Below are 18,815 nucleotides of genomic sequence, written 5' to 3' on the forward strand. Positions count from 1 at the left end.
GAATTCCCCCAAATGTTACAGAAAAGGAAAAAAATTACTTTTCAATGAACCATGATTTTCAACAGCATTTCATTAAGGAACAAAGGCTATTGTCTTAGAAAGGGACTATATGATAATTAATCATTTCTATTAGGTCTATCCTTGACTCTGAGCAATAGTTAAATGTTCAAAAAGAGAAGTCTTTTCAAGACCAACTTGTCTAATTTTTTTACAGTAATGCAATAATCAAAGCATGTCTATTGTGAAAATATGTACTAAAAAGGTCATTTAATTCAAAATAAAAACTCAATTTGAAACATCTCATTCATGTATTTATTCCACAAGCAAAAATAAATTATACTTCAAAGCTATAGTATTTAACAAGAGTAAAGGAGAAGTGCTGGTAGCAATGTACTTCACAACAGTCCAGTCCAAAGTGCAAAACTTTTATTAAGAGCTGTTCTGTTCCCATGATGGAATAAATAAAGAATCTTCATCTCTGAAATATTTAAAGAGGTCAAGATCAGGCATATAACCCTTTTGAAACGACATGATAAAAGTTATTGGAATATGGAGAGTTAACAGAAAATAATTTCTATTAACACCATGATGCAAGATGGAAAAATCCACCAAATTAACAGCTAATTAAATTCCCAGTGAAATTTGTGGTGTCAGAAAGAACAGATTTTTGGCATCAGAAAGTTAAAGGACTTCCTGTCACTGATGCTGGCTTCAGTGAATCCCCTCCTCCTTTAGCCAGCACACATCTGATTACAGAAAAGCTTTCCCCCCTCTTGAAGTGGCCTCTGACAGGCACAAGCAGCAATCCCTGGTAGCCCCATCACAATGTGGTATTAACGAGCTGGCCTGCCAACCTCTAGAGAAAAAAGGGAGGACTTCATAAAATTAAAAGGGCTTCATCACCTTATTAATAGCTGATTCTTCAACATGTTCTGATAATCCACTTATTTTTCAGAAACAAACCAAACAATATATTCCCTTATTGATAAACCTTCTAATTCTATCTGAAAAATATAAACTTACACAGGTAGAAAATTCACTGGCAAATAGGAAAATAGAAAACTCAAAAGGTTTTATACCCAAACTCTTGTTAATACATCAATCAGTCTTAAGTACATCTATTCATTTATTTTTGGGTTGTGAAGCCATGTAGAGAGCTATGAGGCAGTAGATGGTCCCTCCCAGTGTCAAAGCCATGGTGGTCCGATAGAGCATTTGGTCAGGTAGACCGTGTTTCAAGTGGACAGGTATGCCATCAGCTTTCTTGAAGGGAAAAAACAAAACAAAACAGCATATATTAATAACTGCAAATACCAAAGAACAAGAAGACACATACAAGTCAAGGGATTCTAAAACTAATCTACCAGCATGATTAATGGAGAAAAACAAAATTAATTCCTTTGAACATTAAATAACATTACAATATTACATTTTCATACAAATGTAGTTTCTCATCTAATCATTCCAAATTTGGGCTTCGGTATGCATATCTTTTATGTCATAGGTTTCTTATTTCAGAAGCACTAAGTTTAATGAAGGGCACTAAAGAATGAAAGTTATATAGATCAGTATCCAGGCAAAACAAAATACTATTTGCTTAATATGCACTGCTGATCCTATAAAGACCAATGTCTGAACGCAACAGGCTGATTAAACCTGGATGAGTTCAGGACCATTTTGTGCTCAATTGCCCTTTTTCTGTTAAGCTTTTAAAACCCGGTATATTAAGTGAAAATCTACAAAAGCAGCTTTAGTCCATTATATTCCACTCTCTCCAAGAGGCTTCCTTTCTGCTTTCAACTCATCAAAATACCTTCTTTAGGCCTTGTCAAGAAAAAAAAAAAAGTATTAATTTTATCTAATTTGATAGAATAGTGCCACATTTCAAACAAAATCATTCTATAAGTCATAGAACAATAGGAGAATCAGAGTGTAGAAGCCCAGGCTTTGCTTTCATTATATCACAACAAGCCTCATCCCCTTGTAGGTTGAGAACAAATGTAGTATGTACAGTTTGGGTCAACTTATGTCATGTCTGGGTCTCAGTTTCCTTATCTATCAAACTGAGGGTTGGGCAAGATAATTTCTAAAGTCTCTTTCAGCTCAAAATCAGGGCATCCATGTGTCAAGCACAGTAATGAAGCAAACAACAAGCAGTTCCCATGTGCCAGGCGCTGAACTAAGCATGGGGAGCCCTCATTCTAGTGAAAGAGATCACCACAGAAATGGATATACACACAAGACATGGAGGATAAATGGAAGGTAACCTGAGGGGGCAGGCACTAGCCTGGGACTCAGAAAAGGTCACCCCTGATTCAGAGATGGAAGTCAGGAGAAGCCAATACAAGTGAATGGGCATGGAGGACAGACTATCACCTACAAGGAACAGCAAATAAGCCACAGTTCATGGAGGGAAGTAATGTGTAAGAAACCAGAAAGACAGGAAGAGATCAAATTGTTGAAAAGCAAATATTTGATACTAGAGGTAATAAGGAGCCACTGAAGGGTACCAGGGATACAGTAGAGTCCATTGAGTAGGGAGCAAAAGTGAGGAACATAGCACACCTGCACTTTGGAAAAATTACTTTGGTAGCCATGTAGAGGATGGACTGCAGGAAGGAGAGACTTGAGGTAAATAGAACAATTAAAATATTGTTACAGTACAAAGGAGAGGTTATAAGGGTTAGGAATGAGATTGTGACAGTGTGGAGAGGAAACATACAACAAAATAGAAAAACTGACAAGATGAGGCAAATGATTGCATTTTTGAGCCAAGTGAGGGTGAATGAATATTTCTTCAATAAAGAACTACAAAATGTCTCTTTTTTTCTTAGCAGTTAAGCTTCAATTATGCATACAGATTATCTACTCCTTGGAGTAGATATATTTGAAATATTTGAATTCCAATCTGACTTCCTTCTGACTTTCAGTAAGTTTCAGAATATCTAAATATTAAATGGACTTAAGAGATCATCTACTTTAACCCCCTTAGTGGTAGGTCCAGAGGAATACCTTATCCAAAATCACTTAGGTCATCAATAGCACCTCCTGAGTGGAAGCCCTTTCATTATACCACAACGAACCTCATCCCCTTGTAGATTGAGAACGAAGAAGTAGAGCGTTTTAATAGTCTAATTTAAAAAAAAAAAATTATGATGTGGAATAACTGGCAAATTTGAAAGAGTCTTTGTTTAAAGCCAAACAGAAATAAATGTCTTTTGAATTCTCTTTCTTCCCAATATGGATTAACCAAGAACTGATTGGGTATCCTACTAAAAATCACTGATCCCATGAAACAACACCTACAACATGAATCCCTTCACTTTTACCAGAAAGTGGAAATAAAGCCTATAGATTAATTTAAAAAAAAAAAAAAAAAATGGTTTCAAGGGATGTGAGGAAATCATGTTTGGGGATAGAGGTGGTATGAGAACTAAAACAGAAAGACTCAAACTGTGGGAAGAAAATCTCTACTTAAAAGGTCACAAAAATACAAGTAATTCACAGATTTCTTTTTCTACCCTCACCTGAAAGAATTTCTGCAGCTGTGGAACTTTGTTTTTCCCAGCATAATCATATGTAGCTGTTTCTGACGCAAATTTCGTTGGTGTGGCAAATATAATAGGTGGTGCTTCTGAGGATGCCACAGGTTTTAAGCCCTAAAAGAAAGGAAAAAATAAATGTTAAGTTGCATGTATTTCATTTAAATGACTCTTCTAAGAAGCTCTGCTCTCAGGAATGGTGGTTTTCCCTCGTTCTCCTATCACCAAGAGTCTGTGTCTAATCTTCAAACACTCTACAAAGCACTTCTCTTTCTCTCAGGACAAATTCTGGCTTAAACACTCTCTTTTCCTCCAAAGTTGGAAGGAGGGAAAAGAGGGGATTTCCTAATCCTAAAATTTCATCACTATATGAATTCTCAGAGTGTTAATTCCCTTAACTTATTATTACAGTTATTTGGAACACTAAAAGATTGTGTCATTAGCTAATCTGAAGGCCAAACTTATTGATGCCAAGGACAGCTCCCTCATCATTACCCCTTGCTGCCACTTCTAAACACTTTTTCTTAAGAAAAAAAAGTCAGGGTCCACACCAGAAGATCAAAAATTTGGACTTTTATGAGGATTGGAGAGGGATTCCACATCTAAGGTACTAACTATAAATTAAAATACAGGATAGAATCTGAATGAATGGTATTTAAAAAGATAATAGACTAAGAGACTTAAAAAGGAATGAAGCTAATTGGGATGAGACTCTGGGGGACCTTACATGGGAGGTCAAGATTTTTAAGCTGAGAAATGATGATTAGAACTTAACATGAGAAGGATTAATCTGGCATTGTTTGGGATGGAAGGGAGGACACCAGGCAAGTTAGAAGATGGAACGATGACCTTTGTATATAATCATCTAGCCACTTCTGAAGCAAGAAAATTCTCATCTCCTCAGGACATAATGAAACACTTCACTGAATGTGGAGGCCAACTAACACCACATCTGACTAGAGATTAAGCCTGTGAATCAGAAGATCCCATTTTGAATCCCAGCTCTGCCACTCAGTAGCTTTGAGACCTTGGGCAAATTCCTTCTCTGTGAACTTGGGTTTCCCCATCTATAAAATGGCATCTACTATGACATGAGATAATGTATCTAAAACCCTTTAGAATCTTTAAGCCCCATAATGAGATGAATGAGTAGGTAGGAATAACAGGGGTCCTAGAAACATTTGCTGGTTGCTAGGATGAGCCTGGCCATCTCAGGACAGAAAGGGCTTGGGACTGTCCTTGTCAGCCTGCTCTTAGTGTGACTGCTTTGAGGAAGAAGACTGCCTTTGCAGTCAGAAGACCTGTCTTCAATTCAAGAAGGTAAAATTATGCCAGCTATGGGCTGGTGAATTTAATGTCGAATCCAGGATAATTTCTAAAATAGAGTATTAAACAGATGGATTTTGAGTGGTTTGGCTTTTTTTTTTTTTAAAGAAGCGATCACTGTGATCCAGTACAAATCATTAAGGACAAGTCATGTCAGACAGATTTCATAACACTTTTTTGACAAAGTTAATTTGGTTAAGTAAGTATCACAGGCAGAACACATCTGAATTCTTAGCAAAGCACTCAATAAAGTATTTCATTATAACCTTGAGTTGTGAGTGGCCTACCTCTTGCCTTTAGAAGTGGCTGAATGATCATATCCAAAGGCCTTCATTGCATCTCTCTCTTAATCTGCCTGCTGCCCTCTCCTCCATCCTAACAATGCTGGATAAACCCTTCTCACATTAGACTCTGACTCTCCAGCTTAAAAACTTTGGTCTATATGTAAGATCCCACATAATTTCATCCCTTATTTATATTCCACTCCTTTTCAACTCTCTTATCCTAGTCTCCCCAATTAAATACAAGTTCCTTATGCATGGAATACCCTGCTCAAATCCCCCTGAAAGTCCTAAGTCATATTTCTTTCAGAGGTGATGCACATCAAAACATTCATTAAGTGCTTATGTGGGAAAGAAACTATGCTAAAAGGCTCTGGACTGAAAAATACAGACACTGATTTAGAAAGCTTACAATAAACTTGGAAGTTTAAGACATGTATACAAAATAAGTAAAATCCAAGGTAAGCTGTGATAAGGGCCAAACAGAAAAATACTTTAAACTAAGTATTAAAAAATATGAGGAGGAATCCTTTTTAGCTTCAGGGGAGAAGTTACCAAAAGTACACTAGATAAGGTATCTCTCCTGGGCTAAGCTTTGAAGGAAAAAGTATTTTAATAAGCAGAAATATGGATATTCTAGGAATGGCAAATTGCCTGTGCAAATGCATAGAGGTGAGGAACCAAACAACATCCAAGAGAACTAACTAGTAATCAATTCTGATTGGAATAATAAGTGTGTAGATGACAAATAAAATGAGTATGACTAGACTGCAAAGATTGAGCAGCTAGGGGGGGCCTGCAGTGCATGGAGTGCTAGGCCTGAAGTCAGGAAGACTAATCTTCCTGAGTTCAAATCTGTGCTAATTTACTAGCTGTGTCACCCTGAGCAAGTCACCTAATCCTGTCTGCTTCAGCTTCTTTTTAAAAAGAGCTGGGAAAGGAAGTGGCAAACCACTCATTATTTTTCCCAAGAAAACCCCAAATGGAGTCAGAAAGAGTCATATTATGACTGAAAAACAACTAGATAACAACAAAGATTAGAAAGGTTACGTAGGAACCAGACAAGGGAAGGAGTTTTTATTTTATTCTCTAAACAATAGGAAGCCACTGTGAAAGTTTGGGGGTGGGGGAGTGCCACAGCCTTATCAAGGAAGAATTAAAAACAGGAGAAGGAGATTAGTTAGGAGGCTTCCATAATGGATAAGAGTTTAAGGAGGACCAAAACTACAGCAATATTAGTGAAAGGAAAGGAATAGAGAGATACAAAAGATACTGGAAAGGCAAAAGCAATAGTATTTGGAAGAGGAAAGTTTTTTAAGTTTTAAGATAAAATCTGTTCAGGAATGGTGGTATTATCAACATATATAGAAAAGGTGCAGAGGAAGGGCAAAGGTTTTATTATGAGAGAATGAGAGGACATTTTTAGGAGACAATGAAACATTAAAATAGAGATATGTAGTAGGCATATGGGAATTTGGATTGCACTACAGGGGGGTTAAACAGTGTTATAGATTTGGAGCCATCTGCACAAACATGGATGAAACACCAAAGAGAGAAAATGTAGAGAGAAAGCTAGACAGAGGTTTAGAGAATACTAGTACTCAAAAAGATAAATCAATGAAGGATCATATCTACACTTGCTGCCTCTACTTCCTCTTCTTTTACTGAATCACTTGTCAAACCTTTGGAATCAGCCTTCCTACATTATCAATCAAATGAAACTGCTCTCAACTTATTAATGAATTTTTAATTATTAAATCTAAAGGTCTTTTCTCAAACCTCATCCTTCTTAATTCCAAATCCTCTTTTCTTCTACCTCTACATTTTATTTAAAAATAGATCCCATAGTTTAACTATCACCTCTATGCAGATGACATATGTACACATACATAAAGATGCCTGTATCTATATCCAAGCAACTAGTCTTTCCCCTGAACTTTAGTCCCACAATCAGCAACTGCCTTAGACATTTCAAAATGTACATCTCAGATACACTTTAAACTCAACAAGTCCAAAACCAAATCTAGTCTTCCTCCCCAAACCCTCTCCTCTCTCAAACTTTCTTACTCCTATTGAAGGTACTACCACCATTCTGCTAGTCTCCAGGTTTGTGACTTTAATATCATCCTGGATTTCTCATTTTCCCTTATTCCATATATCCAACCAGTTGCCAAGTAATGCTGTTTCTACATTCACAACATCTCTTTCATTTAATTTCTCTTCTCTATTCCCAGAGCTACAATCTAAATTTTAGGTCTTCATCTTCTTTCACTTGGATTATTCCTACAGCCACCTAATTGGTCCCCCTGCGTCAATTCTCTCACCATTCCAGTCTAGTCTAGGTGCTGCTTCCAAAGTAATTTTCCTTAAATGTAGATTTGATCATTTTAAGTACTCAATCAATTCTGGTGCTTTTCCTATTATCTCTGGAATAAAATATAAATTCCTCTATCTAGCTTTGAAAACTATATATAATTTGGTTCTAATCTCTTTACAGCCTCACTGGATCTCTCTATCAGTGTCTCTTCTCCCTTTTCCCTCTCTTTCCTCAACTCTCTTCTCTCCCCTTGGACTCCCTAGTTAGCAGTGGGATAAGGAGAGCTTGGGAGGTAAAATGGGTAGGACCTGATAAGATGTGGGGAGGGGGAGAGAGGGAAGAGTTAAGAAAAGATTCAAAAGATAACCAAGTTCCGAATAGGAGCATCTAGCTACATGGTAAAACCAGTAAAAGGCAACTGATCTTAGGAAAACTGAAAAATGGATTATTAGTAACTTATTCTACTGTTTTTAGAATTTAACTTGTTTTATTGCTTATATGATGAAATCTAAGAGAGAGAGAGTACATACTTTTAAAAAGCATACTAAGAAAACATTAAGCCAAGAGAGAGAATATCACCTAAGGTAATTACGTTCATTGAATGAATTCAAAATGCTTCCTCTAAAATACATCTTCCCAATACAATCTTCCTCAATACCTCCTAACAGTTTCCTTATTCTATAAGGAAAGAATGAATTTTCACACCTCAAAACCTAAGTCATTGCCAATTTTCTTCTCTGCTTCAGTGTTTGATGAAGAGAAACCCAAGGCTAATCCCTCTATTTGGGATTTTGATCATATTTCCTCTTTTTCTCAGGCCCTATTTGGTTTTTTGCCTTTGCTTCCATCTTTTATACACTGTCAACTCTCCTTTCTTGATGTCTCTGCTGGTTCTACCTTTCTCACATCTCCTCAGGCTCCTTTGCTGGATCATCATCCCCATCTCTCTTCGCAACTGAAGAGCTCTGCTATAAGCCTTCTTTGCTCTCTCTAATCTTTTTATAATTAGCTTTCATGGAGCTCATTATCATCCCAAATCTATTTCAGCCAGCCCTTATCTTATGCCTGAACTGCAATCTCCTATAGACAACTGCCTCCTGGATATGTCCACCTGGATGTAACCTGGCATCTTAAATTAAATATATTCAAAATGGAACTCATAATGTTCTCCCAGAAAAATCATTTCTCTTCTAAATTTGCCCATTTCTTATGTTTTGCATGACTGCACATATCTAATCTATATCAAAGTGCCTTCTTAAGGAGGAGATTTAGAATTTAAAGTTTCTTAGATGGATGTTAAAAATTGTTTTGACATGTAAATGGAAAAAATAAGCTTCTCTGTTTCTGATGAAGGTCTCACCATTCTTACACTCATCCAGGTTTCTATATTCAAATCAAGACTTGACTTTTTCCTTTCTCTCAGTGAACACAGTTCAAGTGTGCTTCCACATCTCTTCTGTCCACCTCCATTCACACAGCCACCCTTCTCACCCTTCACCCATATTCTAAAAGCCTCCAGTTTGGTCTGTTTCCAGTCCAAGCCATCTCCACTGCTGCCAAATACCCCTACCATACGGGTCTGACCACGCCAACTCTCTCCTCAAAAAATCTTCAGAGGCTCTGTGTTGTCTTTGTCACCAAGAACTTTTTCCAATAGGCATTTAAAGCTTTCTATAATCTGGTTCCAACTGGCCTGAAAGAATGTCACTGTGAAGAAAGAAATCAAGAATTTGGAGCTAAAAAATGTAATTTAGACTCTTTCAAAAGAGTAGGGAACTGAATGAACTGAGGAGAAAGCAGGTGCTTATAGATCACATGACAAATCACACATTAAAGGCCAAAGGAAGACAAGAGTGGTAGCAGTTGGTGTCTCCCCGCTGAGGGACACTGAGGCAGCTCCTGGCCAAACTAAAGGACTATTGTCACCCAGATGAATATATCCAAGACCTGTCCAATAGATAACTACTCCCCATTTCTGATAATTCATGTGGGCACAAAAAATATCGCCAGAAGGAACCTAGTGGGCACAGGTGGTGTTTTCATCACTGATGACTACTGAAGCAAAGATGCAGAAAAGAAAGGCATATTTGGGAAGTGAACAGCTGATTAAGAAGATGGTTGTCTGAGAATGGGATTTCTATTTCTGAAACATGGCTTAAAATATAAGAATGACAACCCAGGGATGAAGGGCATCTAATAACTGATTAGAATGTATCTGTCTATTCCCAGATCTTTGAGACACCAAATTATGGAAAAGTGATTAAAAACCTGTCTCTGTCTATCTGTCCATCCCTCTCAGTCTGCGTCTGTGTATGTGCACCATATATATACATACACACACCAGCTCAAATACCAAAGCAAACAATTTTCATTAGAAAAATTGGAGCTAAAGAAAAAGACCAATGTGAATTTACATTGTCCTCAGCAAGCAATTTAAATTTTTAAAAGAAATGTATAAAAGATGGAAGCAAAGGCAAAAAACCAAGCACATACAAAATAATGTGTTATGGTCCTTTAGAACAATGCCAGGAGTGTTAAAGCTCAAAATAAACTGAGGCTGGAGAAGGAAAGTTAAATCAGTTTTTTTTAAAAAAATGTTATGGAGGGGGGAGGGGAAGAGCACAATCTAAGACATCCTCTGCTCTCCAGGTAGTGTATGGAGAGAAGACTACAAAAACTGATGAAAGAAGGCAGCAACGTTCAATCTCCACTTTGTTTTGTCAGATGACCTTGGACATATTTGGTGAACAAATATGACTAAGAGAAGATAGGAAGGAGAAAACAGTAAGACTATACCTAGATCCCTTTGATGAGTTCAAGTAACCTAGCACAGATAAATACGAGAACTGGTAGGTGTGACTGGAGCTCTTTAGGATGATCCATGAAAAGACATAGAAAATGGGAAGGATAACACAATATTAAAGAGGGGCAAATATTATTGCATTTAAAAAAAAAAGTAAATGGAGTCTGCAAACTATAGGACAGAAAGCTATTTCAACCTGTGGAATTCTAGAATGGATCATCAATCCTATGTTAGAGAACATCTCTAAAAAAGAGGAATCACAAAGCCAGTATAAACTGTTCCTTAATCACGGCTTCCTCATCTTATTCTTGGGAAGTTTTTTTTTTTTTTTTTTAATGCAATTGTAAAAGTGCAAGTTTAACTTCATTTCATTTTTTTAAACACTATCTAAACTATTAGATCAAAATTTAATAAAGCATTTGAAAACTCTCATGGAAAAGATAAAAAGAAGTGGGCAAGATGATTGTATGGCACATTCAAAAGTAATTCAACCACTGAACCAATAGGATTGAATGGCATTTTGGACAGAAGCCTCCAATGGAGTGCTCCAGGGGTATGTGCTTGGCTTTATACTGTTGAACATTTTTATTAATAATCCGGATAAAGACAAACATGGCAAGCTTTATAAATCAGGAGGTGATCTAAGTAGTAGAGACAGTCAACATCATACAAGGATCCAAAAAGATCTGGAGAAGTCAAGACTTAACTAGGTCACTGGATTAAATCTAGAATTTAATAGAGACCAAGTCTTACGATTGGGTTCAAAAAGATAAACTTCCCAAGTACTAGATGGGGGAAACAAGATTAAGGAGCAGTTTGCCTGAAAATAATCTGGGGATTCCAATGAACCACAAGCTTAATATGAATCACCAGTGACATACACCAGCCAAGAAAGCCATGTTACAAAACATTAGGAGAGGAATCTGGAGAGAGCCTGGATCTGCAATTTCCCTTATATAAGGGAACTCCCTTTACCATCTGCTCTAGAATTTATAGTTTTGGATGACTGTTAAGAGCATTAGAGAGCTATCTAGAGATTAAGCAATTTTTCCGAGGTCATCAAAAAAATACATGCATCAGAAGCCAGGTCTTCCTCATTCTGAAGCCACCTCTGTTCACCGTCAGACTGTCTCTCTAAACATTATTTCCAAAATAAGATGATAGGATCAAAGGGCTGCCATGTGAAAGAGGGCTCACAATTGTTTTCTTTGATCCCAACAGGCAGAATTGGGAGCAATGGATGGAAGTCATAAAGATGAAAAAAACCTTCTCATCACTTCTGTCCTAAACCAGGCTTCAAAACCTTCCCCACTTACTGTAGGTTTCCAAAAATCCCCACTTACTGTGAGTTTTCAAAAAAAAACTTACATGACGACACATCAGGTAGGATATAGAAAGGACTATTTTAAGGGTTTATAGTTACTTTGGAGCCCTCAGATTCTGAAATGTTTTGATTCTGTTAAGGTCCAAATAATTTTCCAGGCACTTTTTCCCAAGTTATTCCCTTTCACCCATTTTATGTCCAACCAAACTAGCCTACTAATTGCTCTCACACCTATTTCTCTACTTAGAATCTACTCTACGATTTTTAGGGTATTTTGGGTTTTTTTGGCCTTTTTTTGTATCCCTGCTCTTTTAGCTTCCTGCCTTCTATTTAATACATTTTTAATAAATGCTTAACTAACTCCCCCTTCATCTCAGCCTCTTTATCAGTCAGTCAATAACACTTATTAAATGCCTACTATGTGCCACATATTGTTGAGTGCTAGGAATATAAAGAAAAATAAAAGACAATTGAGTAAGGAATTCACAGTCTAATGGGGAAGACAACAAAACACATATATACAAACAATCCTTATATAGGATTAAATCGGAAACAATTACAAGAAGAAAGCCACTAGAACTAAGAAGTACTGGAAGAAGCGTCCTGTGGAAAGTGGAATTTTAGCTTTGATTTAAATCTGAAGTCAGGAAGCAGAGAGTAGGAGACAAGGAAGGGATTCAAAGTACAGAAGGACAGCAGAGCAAATGCCCTTTAGTTTGGAGAGTTGGGCATCTCAAGGATACCTCAAGGCAAGGAACAGCAATGAGGCCGAAGGAACATTATTAAAAAATACCATAGGAAGTACAGGAAGATAAAAAATGGTTAGGAGGGGGCTAAATTGTGAATGTGGTAGGTAGCAGGGAAGCCCTGGCCTTTAGTGGATAAGGTAGAGAAGGGTGTGTGTGCCCCATCAGATGTGTGCTCTTGGACAGTCGCTCTGAACAGAGGGTGGACTGGAGTACGGAGGCTTGGAGCCCTGAAACAAGGCAGCAAATGACTGCGATAGTGCAGACGGGAGAAGTTTCTGGGGCCTGCCCCCAAACCAAAGCAGTGTGAGAGACAAGAAAGGAGTGCACTGAAGGAAACTTACTGGCTGGGCAGTAGATTAGCTATGGGAGGGGGAAGGGGAGGAGGAGTCCACCTCAAGCTGACAGCCTGGATGACAGGAAGTCTGACAGTGAAAGATAGGCAGGGTGGAAAATAACGGGGCCCAGTTTGAGACATGATGAGTTTAGACGTCCAAAACAGATCTGGGACCGGAAGTTAAAAAGACCAGGGTAACAGACCTGGGACCCGAAGTTAAAAAGACCAGGGTAACAGACCTGGGACTGGAAGTAAAAAGACCAGGGTAACAGACCTGGGACCCGAAGTTAAAAAGACCAGGGTAACAGACCTGGGACCGGAAGTTAAAAAGACCAGGGTAACAGACCTGGGACCCGAAGTTAAAAAGACCAGGGTAACAGACCTGGGACTGGAAGTAAAAAGACCAGGGTAACAGACCTGGGACCCGAAGTTAAAAAGACCAGGGTAACAGACCTGGGACTGGAAGTAAAAAGACCAGGGTAACAGACCTGGGACCGGAAGTTTAAAAGACCAGGGTAACAGATCTGGGACCCGAAATTTAAAAGACCAAGGTAACAGATCTGGGACCATTAGTTTAAAAGACCAGGGTAACAGACCTGGGTCCACCCACACAAGCAGTCACTGACTCAATGGGAGCTGGTGAGATCAGCCAGGAAAACACTACAGGGAGAGACCCCTTTTGGAATACCTGGAATAATTTTTCCTCCACTTGTTGCACATCCTGAAATCCCTCTGCACTTGCTCGTCTGCTTACATACCGTGTCCCCAATGAATACAAACTCCTTGAGGTCAAGGGCCATTTTATTTTGCTCAGCACTCTCCCGGCTTCAGATCCCAACTAGAATCCCACACTCTGCAAGAAACCTTTCCTGTCTCCCTCCATCTCATAGATTTCTCTCTACGTTCACCCCACGTGATTCTCACTGTATCTTGCATATTTCAGACTATGAGTTCGTTAAGTTAGGGGCATTTTACATAGGTGCCTAATACATGTACGCTGACTACGATTCAACGCAACAACTTTCTAGGCAACGTGAGAGAATGGTGGAGCGGGGGGGGGGGGGGAGGAGGAGGAGAAGGAAGGAGGGTCGGGATTCGTCCTAACGAGGGCCACGGGGAAGGAAAGGGGATTAAAGGCTACGCGCCGGCAAAGTCACGTTCACAAGGCCAGTGGCCTCAGGGTTCACTTTTGTTCTTAGGAGTGGTCGCGTAAGGTCACCTTGGGCCTCGGACTCGGGAGGCTGAGGTGAGGGAGCCAGCAGGGAGGAAGAGGACGCCGCCGGTCAGAGGGCACCCGGCAGCTTAAGCTCCGCCAAGGACAGTCAGGCCGGAGCAGCTCTCCCACCTAGGACCCGTGAGTTCGCTGTCGTACCTGAGGGCTGTAGGCGGCCGAAGCCCAGGACCCAGCAAGCTTCTGGGTGAAGCCGCTGAACTTATAGTACATGTTGTCCCTCAACCCGACCTCCTGAAGCCGGTATGTCCGCAGCGCCGGCGCCATGGAAAGACCCAAAGGCGCGGGTGTCTGCCAAAGGACCCCGCGCTTCAGGGCCCGGAGCAGATCCGGGGATGTCTACGGAGAATGCCTGATTAAAATGAAGCACCGAACCCAGCCAAGCCGGAAATATGAATCAGGAGTTCCTTAAACGGCCCGAAAAGAAAAAGCGCATCGGAAGTGAAGGCGCACAGTGACCTGAGAAGTCGGGGTAGTTACTGCGCATGTGGGCGCTAGGGTTCCGGTGCCGAGGTCCGGCATCCCAGCGCTGCAGCTAGAGTACCTGGGTGCCTTTTGCTTTTTGCCGGGAGGGAATATTTCCCCTTCACAGCTTTGCAGTGAGCCCTGCAGTTTCATGCCCTCTCCCCTTAGCTTCTCCGAGGGCCTACATTTGCCTTCGTGGTGCTTTAACTCTGAGAATGGGAACGAGCGAAGGGGGAAACATTTATTGTGTGCTTTGGGGACACATAGAAAAACCAGGCACTCTCCGCCCCCAAGGAGCCCACGTTGGTTTCAGCTGCAAATCACATTTCCAGTCTCTTGCCAAGTTGAGTCCGGTTAATTCCGCCTAGTTACTATCGTCTACTCTACCCCTTTTTTACTATGTAAAACTTTAGCTCCTTGAGGGCTTTTTTTTCCTTTCGAGTCAATTGCCTAAGATCACAGAGCTAGTCAGTGTCAAATGTCTAAATCCAGGCTTGAACTCGGGTCCCCCTCACTCCCGAGCCGGTGGTCTAACCGCTGCACTACCTAGCTATCTTTGGGTTCAAGGACTTTTAAACTTGACTTTTGTATCTATGGCAGTTGTGAGAGAAACGTTATTGTAAATCCTTAAGACCGGGTTTGTTTATTGCTTAGCCAGTAATTTATAACTCACCTCCTGCTCTACCAAATTAAAATGAGAAATTTACCAGCATTATGGTGGTTTTGCATTTCCAGAGAATACTTGACTTCCTTAAGCTAAGTAAATATCAATTATCATTCATTTGGTTTTATTCTAAATTTGACTTAGGAAGCTAAATGAAATTTCTAATACAAAGGACAAATAAGATGGAGGACTAAATCTTTTCTCCATCGCCCACTAAATTCGGAAAAACCCCAGCATTCTGTTGCAACGGGATTTTCTCTAATGGCTACTGTAGTGTAGGGAACCTGCCCAGAAGACACTTTACCCGTCACTAACCTACATAATATGAAAGATGGGACTCAAACTAGCTAGAGAACTAAAGAATGGGATGGTGTTTGTGGGAGAAAAGGAACTGGGGCAAGGATTAGTGTGAGGGGGCTTCTGGAGGCGTGAAGGAAAGAGAATTAGAATCCAGCTGGTTTCACTTTGTTCCTTTTAGAAGCTCCTGGGACAAGTGGGCAAGTTAAGAGAGAAGTTCTAAAGTGGGAAGAGACTGACAGATCAAAGAAATAACCCCAAGGGGGAAAGAGTCAAAAAGTGAGTGACATGGGAATCCAAGGGGGAAAAGCCTAAAAACACCAAAAGTATTAAAAGCAGTCAAAAATCTGGAGTTCAAGCAGATCAATTAGCAGGGAAGATACTAAAATTAGAAAGGAAGATAAGTACCAAGACATTTGCAAAAAAAAAAAAAAAAAAAAAGAATCTCCAAAAGCCAAAATATTACCTATTCATGTTTCCTCTGTTGTGGCTAAACTTTTTGAGAACGCTAGTTACTTCCATTTCTTTTCATTGGAAAGTAAGCATTTTACACTCTGACTTCTAACTTCATTATTCAACTGAAAATCCTTTCTCCAAAGTGAGCATAATCTCTTAAATATTTATTTTAATTGGCTTGTCACAATTTTAATTCAAGTGACTCAGGTGATCCCTGTCATCTCCAGAATCAAATATCAATCCTCTGGTTGGTTTTCAAAGCTCTGATAATCTGCCCCTCCTTCTACCTTTCCAATATTCTTATATCTTACTCAGTGGTCCTCAAACTTTTTAAATAGGGGCCAGTTCACTGTCCCTGTTGGAGGGCCGGACTACAGTAAAAACAAAAGCTCACATTCTATCTCCGCCCCTCAGTCCATTTGCCATAACCTGATGGGCTGCATAAACGTCCTCACTGGACTGCATCTGGCCCGAGGGCCGTAGTTTGAGAACCCCTGCCTCCTTATATCTCCAGAGTTTAGCTTGGCACATAGTAGGTACTTAAGTACTAGGAGAGTGACTAACTTACCTGATGAAGCACAAAACCAGATTCCCAAGAGTATCTGAAATCACAGCAGGATATTCTAAAGCAATTCAAAGGAGGGTTATGTGAGAAGTTAAACTGAAACAATCATCACCATTTGTGACCTACACATAAAAAATAATTAGCAAAATAGAAAAACATGAATCCCCAGTGGCAGGTTTCTCCAAATAAACAAAAGAGAGAGCAGTAGATTGGGACTACTAATGCAATGAAGTGAAGGACAGTCTTTAGAAGACAAGTAAAAAGATGCCCATGATTCCCATCAAGAAATGGGAATGAACATTTGAATAAGTATACTATGAAAAGTGGTGATGTTTTTGGTAAATCTTAAAATTGAAGAAGTCTCAATAATTTAGCCCAAACTTTTATGTAAAATATTGTTAGGCATACAAATATTGAGTACCCTAAATGTTCCTAGACAGACTAGGACAACAGCAGTATTGGATCATTCTCCTTAGGAATATTAAGTTTGCCTATCAGCATCAGGTATTTTTGCAAAGTTATTTATATCTGACTTTTAGATCCCAAAAGACATAAAATAAGAATTCTTCAAATGTTACAACATGTAGGGGAAAATTGTCAGCCTCAGAGAGTGGGTTGGAATGTCATGTAGAATGACTAGCTAATCATGCAAAGGTTTTGTCTCATTTCTCAAAAATATAGACTCTTATCTGCATATCATTCTCAGCCTTAAAGATAGAGTTTAGGCAACTAAAATAGGGACTTGATATTTACCTGGAAATTCAGGCCACTTTACCCATGTAGTTCTGGATTGTTAGATTCTTACTAAGTGCTAATGAGATAATGAGATATTAGGTTCTTACTAGGTGCTAAGTCAGTACTTAACAATTCTCTAGTTCGGCCTTTGGGGGGGAGTTTTACCCCTTTGAACTTCTGGAGAGGAGCTTGCATGCTTAGGAGGAGCAACTTCATTGGTTGAAGTCTTTTTTCCCAGAAGCCCCTGAGTTATTCCACGCCCATTCTCTGGGAGGATAAAAGAAGCAACATTGAGCAAGGGAGAGAAGACTCAACTCTAGGTCAGAGTTGGCGGCTCTCTACAGGAAGAAGAATCTGGCTGAGAGATTGACTTGAGACAGCAGATCTCCTCCCAGAGAGTGATCAGCAGTTTCTGGAGACAACAGAACATTACATATTGGTGCCCAACGTGGGGCAAAGACTTTTGCTTATCATGACAAGGACTTATTTTGAGACCTTCAGAGGAGCTAGCCGGGACCTTTGCACTGGATATTCCAACTCCAAATCAGGCTTGCCGATTCCTGTATGAGTGCTATAAACCACCAGTTTTGCTCCACTTTGTGCCAATTTGGATAGCAATGACTTTGTAATTTAATTTTTAAATCAAATTTAAATTGTGGGAAACTTAGGAAGAAACCGATTTCAAAGATAATTTTGTCAGAATTTCAAAATGATCAATGTTTACAATTGATTTATTTTTTTAAATTGTCCTGTCATTGTGTCTTTAAATGTTATATATTCTAGAATTTAAAGAAAAAATGAATGAAGCATTTGTAAATGGCAAAACAGTAGGAATGCAGATAGAAAAGTAAGCTATATATTATATATAATAAAAAGAAAATGTAGGCTTCTGTGGAACAGTTGAATAATCTACTATCTACACAGTGCCCAGTCCTCATCATTGTGCTAAGGGAGCTTTTACATATTAGCTGAGTTTGATGTCTTCAATTATGAGCAAGAAATATGAATTATGGGTAAATCAACCATTGAAAACTTTCCATAAATCACTCCAGGTATCCCTAAGTTACATTTTCACTATCCATTTTAAGATCTTGTTCTTTTGATGAATGAAAGGATCATCATTACTTCTCTGCTCCAAGGTCCTCGTGCTAAAGATTCCAAGATGATCTGAAAAAAATAAACTGAACAAACCAGTTATAGAGAGGGCAGGGCCAGAATGTGTAATAGTAGTGATATCTACCCTGAAGGTGAATTATGGTGCAAAAGGGTTAGAAAATTATAGTAGTATTATTCATCTTTGATTCTTTTATGGATTATTCCCATCATTCTACCTTCAGGCATTAAAAAAAGCCAAGAAACTTGCCCTCAAAATACTTCAACATGGAAGCTAAAAAGTGAACCATATGTGATACAGTCCACAAAATGTGTTATCTGTCTGTAGTAAGCAGTTTCATGTGTGATTTTTACATGTGTTTGCATATATGTAAACAGAATAAGAACTCTTACAAAACAAATTATTTCAGCTAACACAGAGGAAAGGCTCTATATTATGAGATTCTAGGATTTATCTTAAAACATGAAATGTAAGTTGTAGTGATACTTGAGAGTAATTAAACCATTATGGAAGCAATGTTTTCGTAACACAGTTTAGGTGTTGAGTGGCTCTTCTCACTGATAGGAAATAGCAGCTTGGTTTGCAGTTATTCAGACAGCTTTATTGTAGTAC

The 18,815-nt window shown here is 39.1% G+C and overlaps 1 protein-coding gene across 1 annotated transcript; it reads right to left on the reverse strand.

Annotated features, from left to right (window-relative positions):
• Positions 1–289: 289 nt before the first annotated feature.
• Positions 290–14,205, reverse strand: COX7A2L (cytochrome c oxidase subunit 7A2 like). The gene is made up of 4 exons (XM_074286687.1): positions 14,049–14,205; positions 3,528–3,659; positions 1,080–1,263; positions 290–478 (listed from the first exon to the last, which is right to left on the reverse strand). The coding sequence occupies exons 1-3, from the start codon at positions 14,172–14,174 to the stop codon at positions 1,123–1,125; spliced, it is 399 nt and encodes a 132-aa protein (XP_074142788.1). The 5' UTR covers positions 14,175–14,205; the 3' UTR covers positions 290–478; positions 1,080–1,122.
• Positions 14,206–18,815: the final 4,610 nt, after the last annotated feature.

Source organism: Sminthopsis crassicaudata, chromosome 2 (genome assembly GCF_048593235.1).
Source record: "Sminthopsis crassicaudata isolate SCR6 chromosome 2, ASM4859323v1, whole genome shotgun sequence".
NCBI lineage: Eukaryota > Metazoa > Chordata > Mammalia > Dasyuromorphia > Dasyuridae > Sminthopsis > Sminthopsis crassicaudata.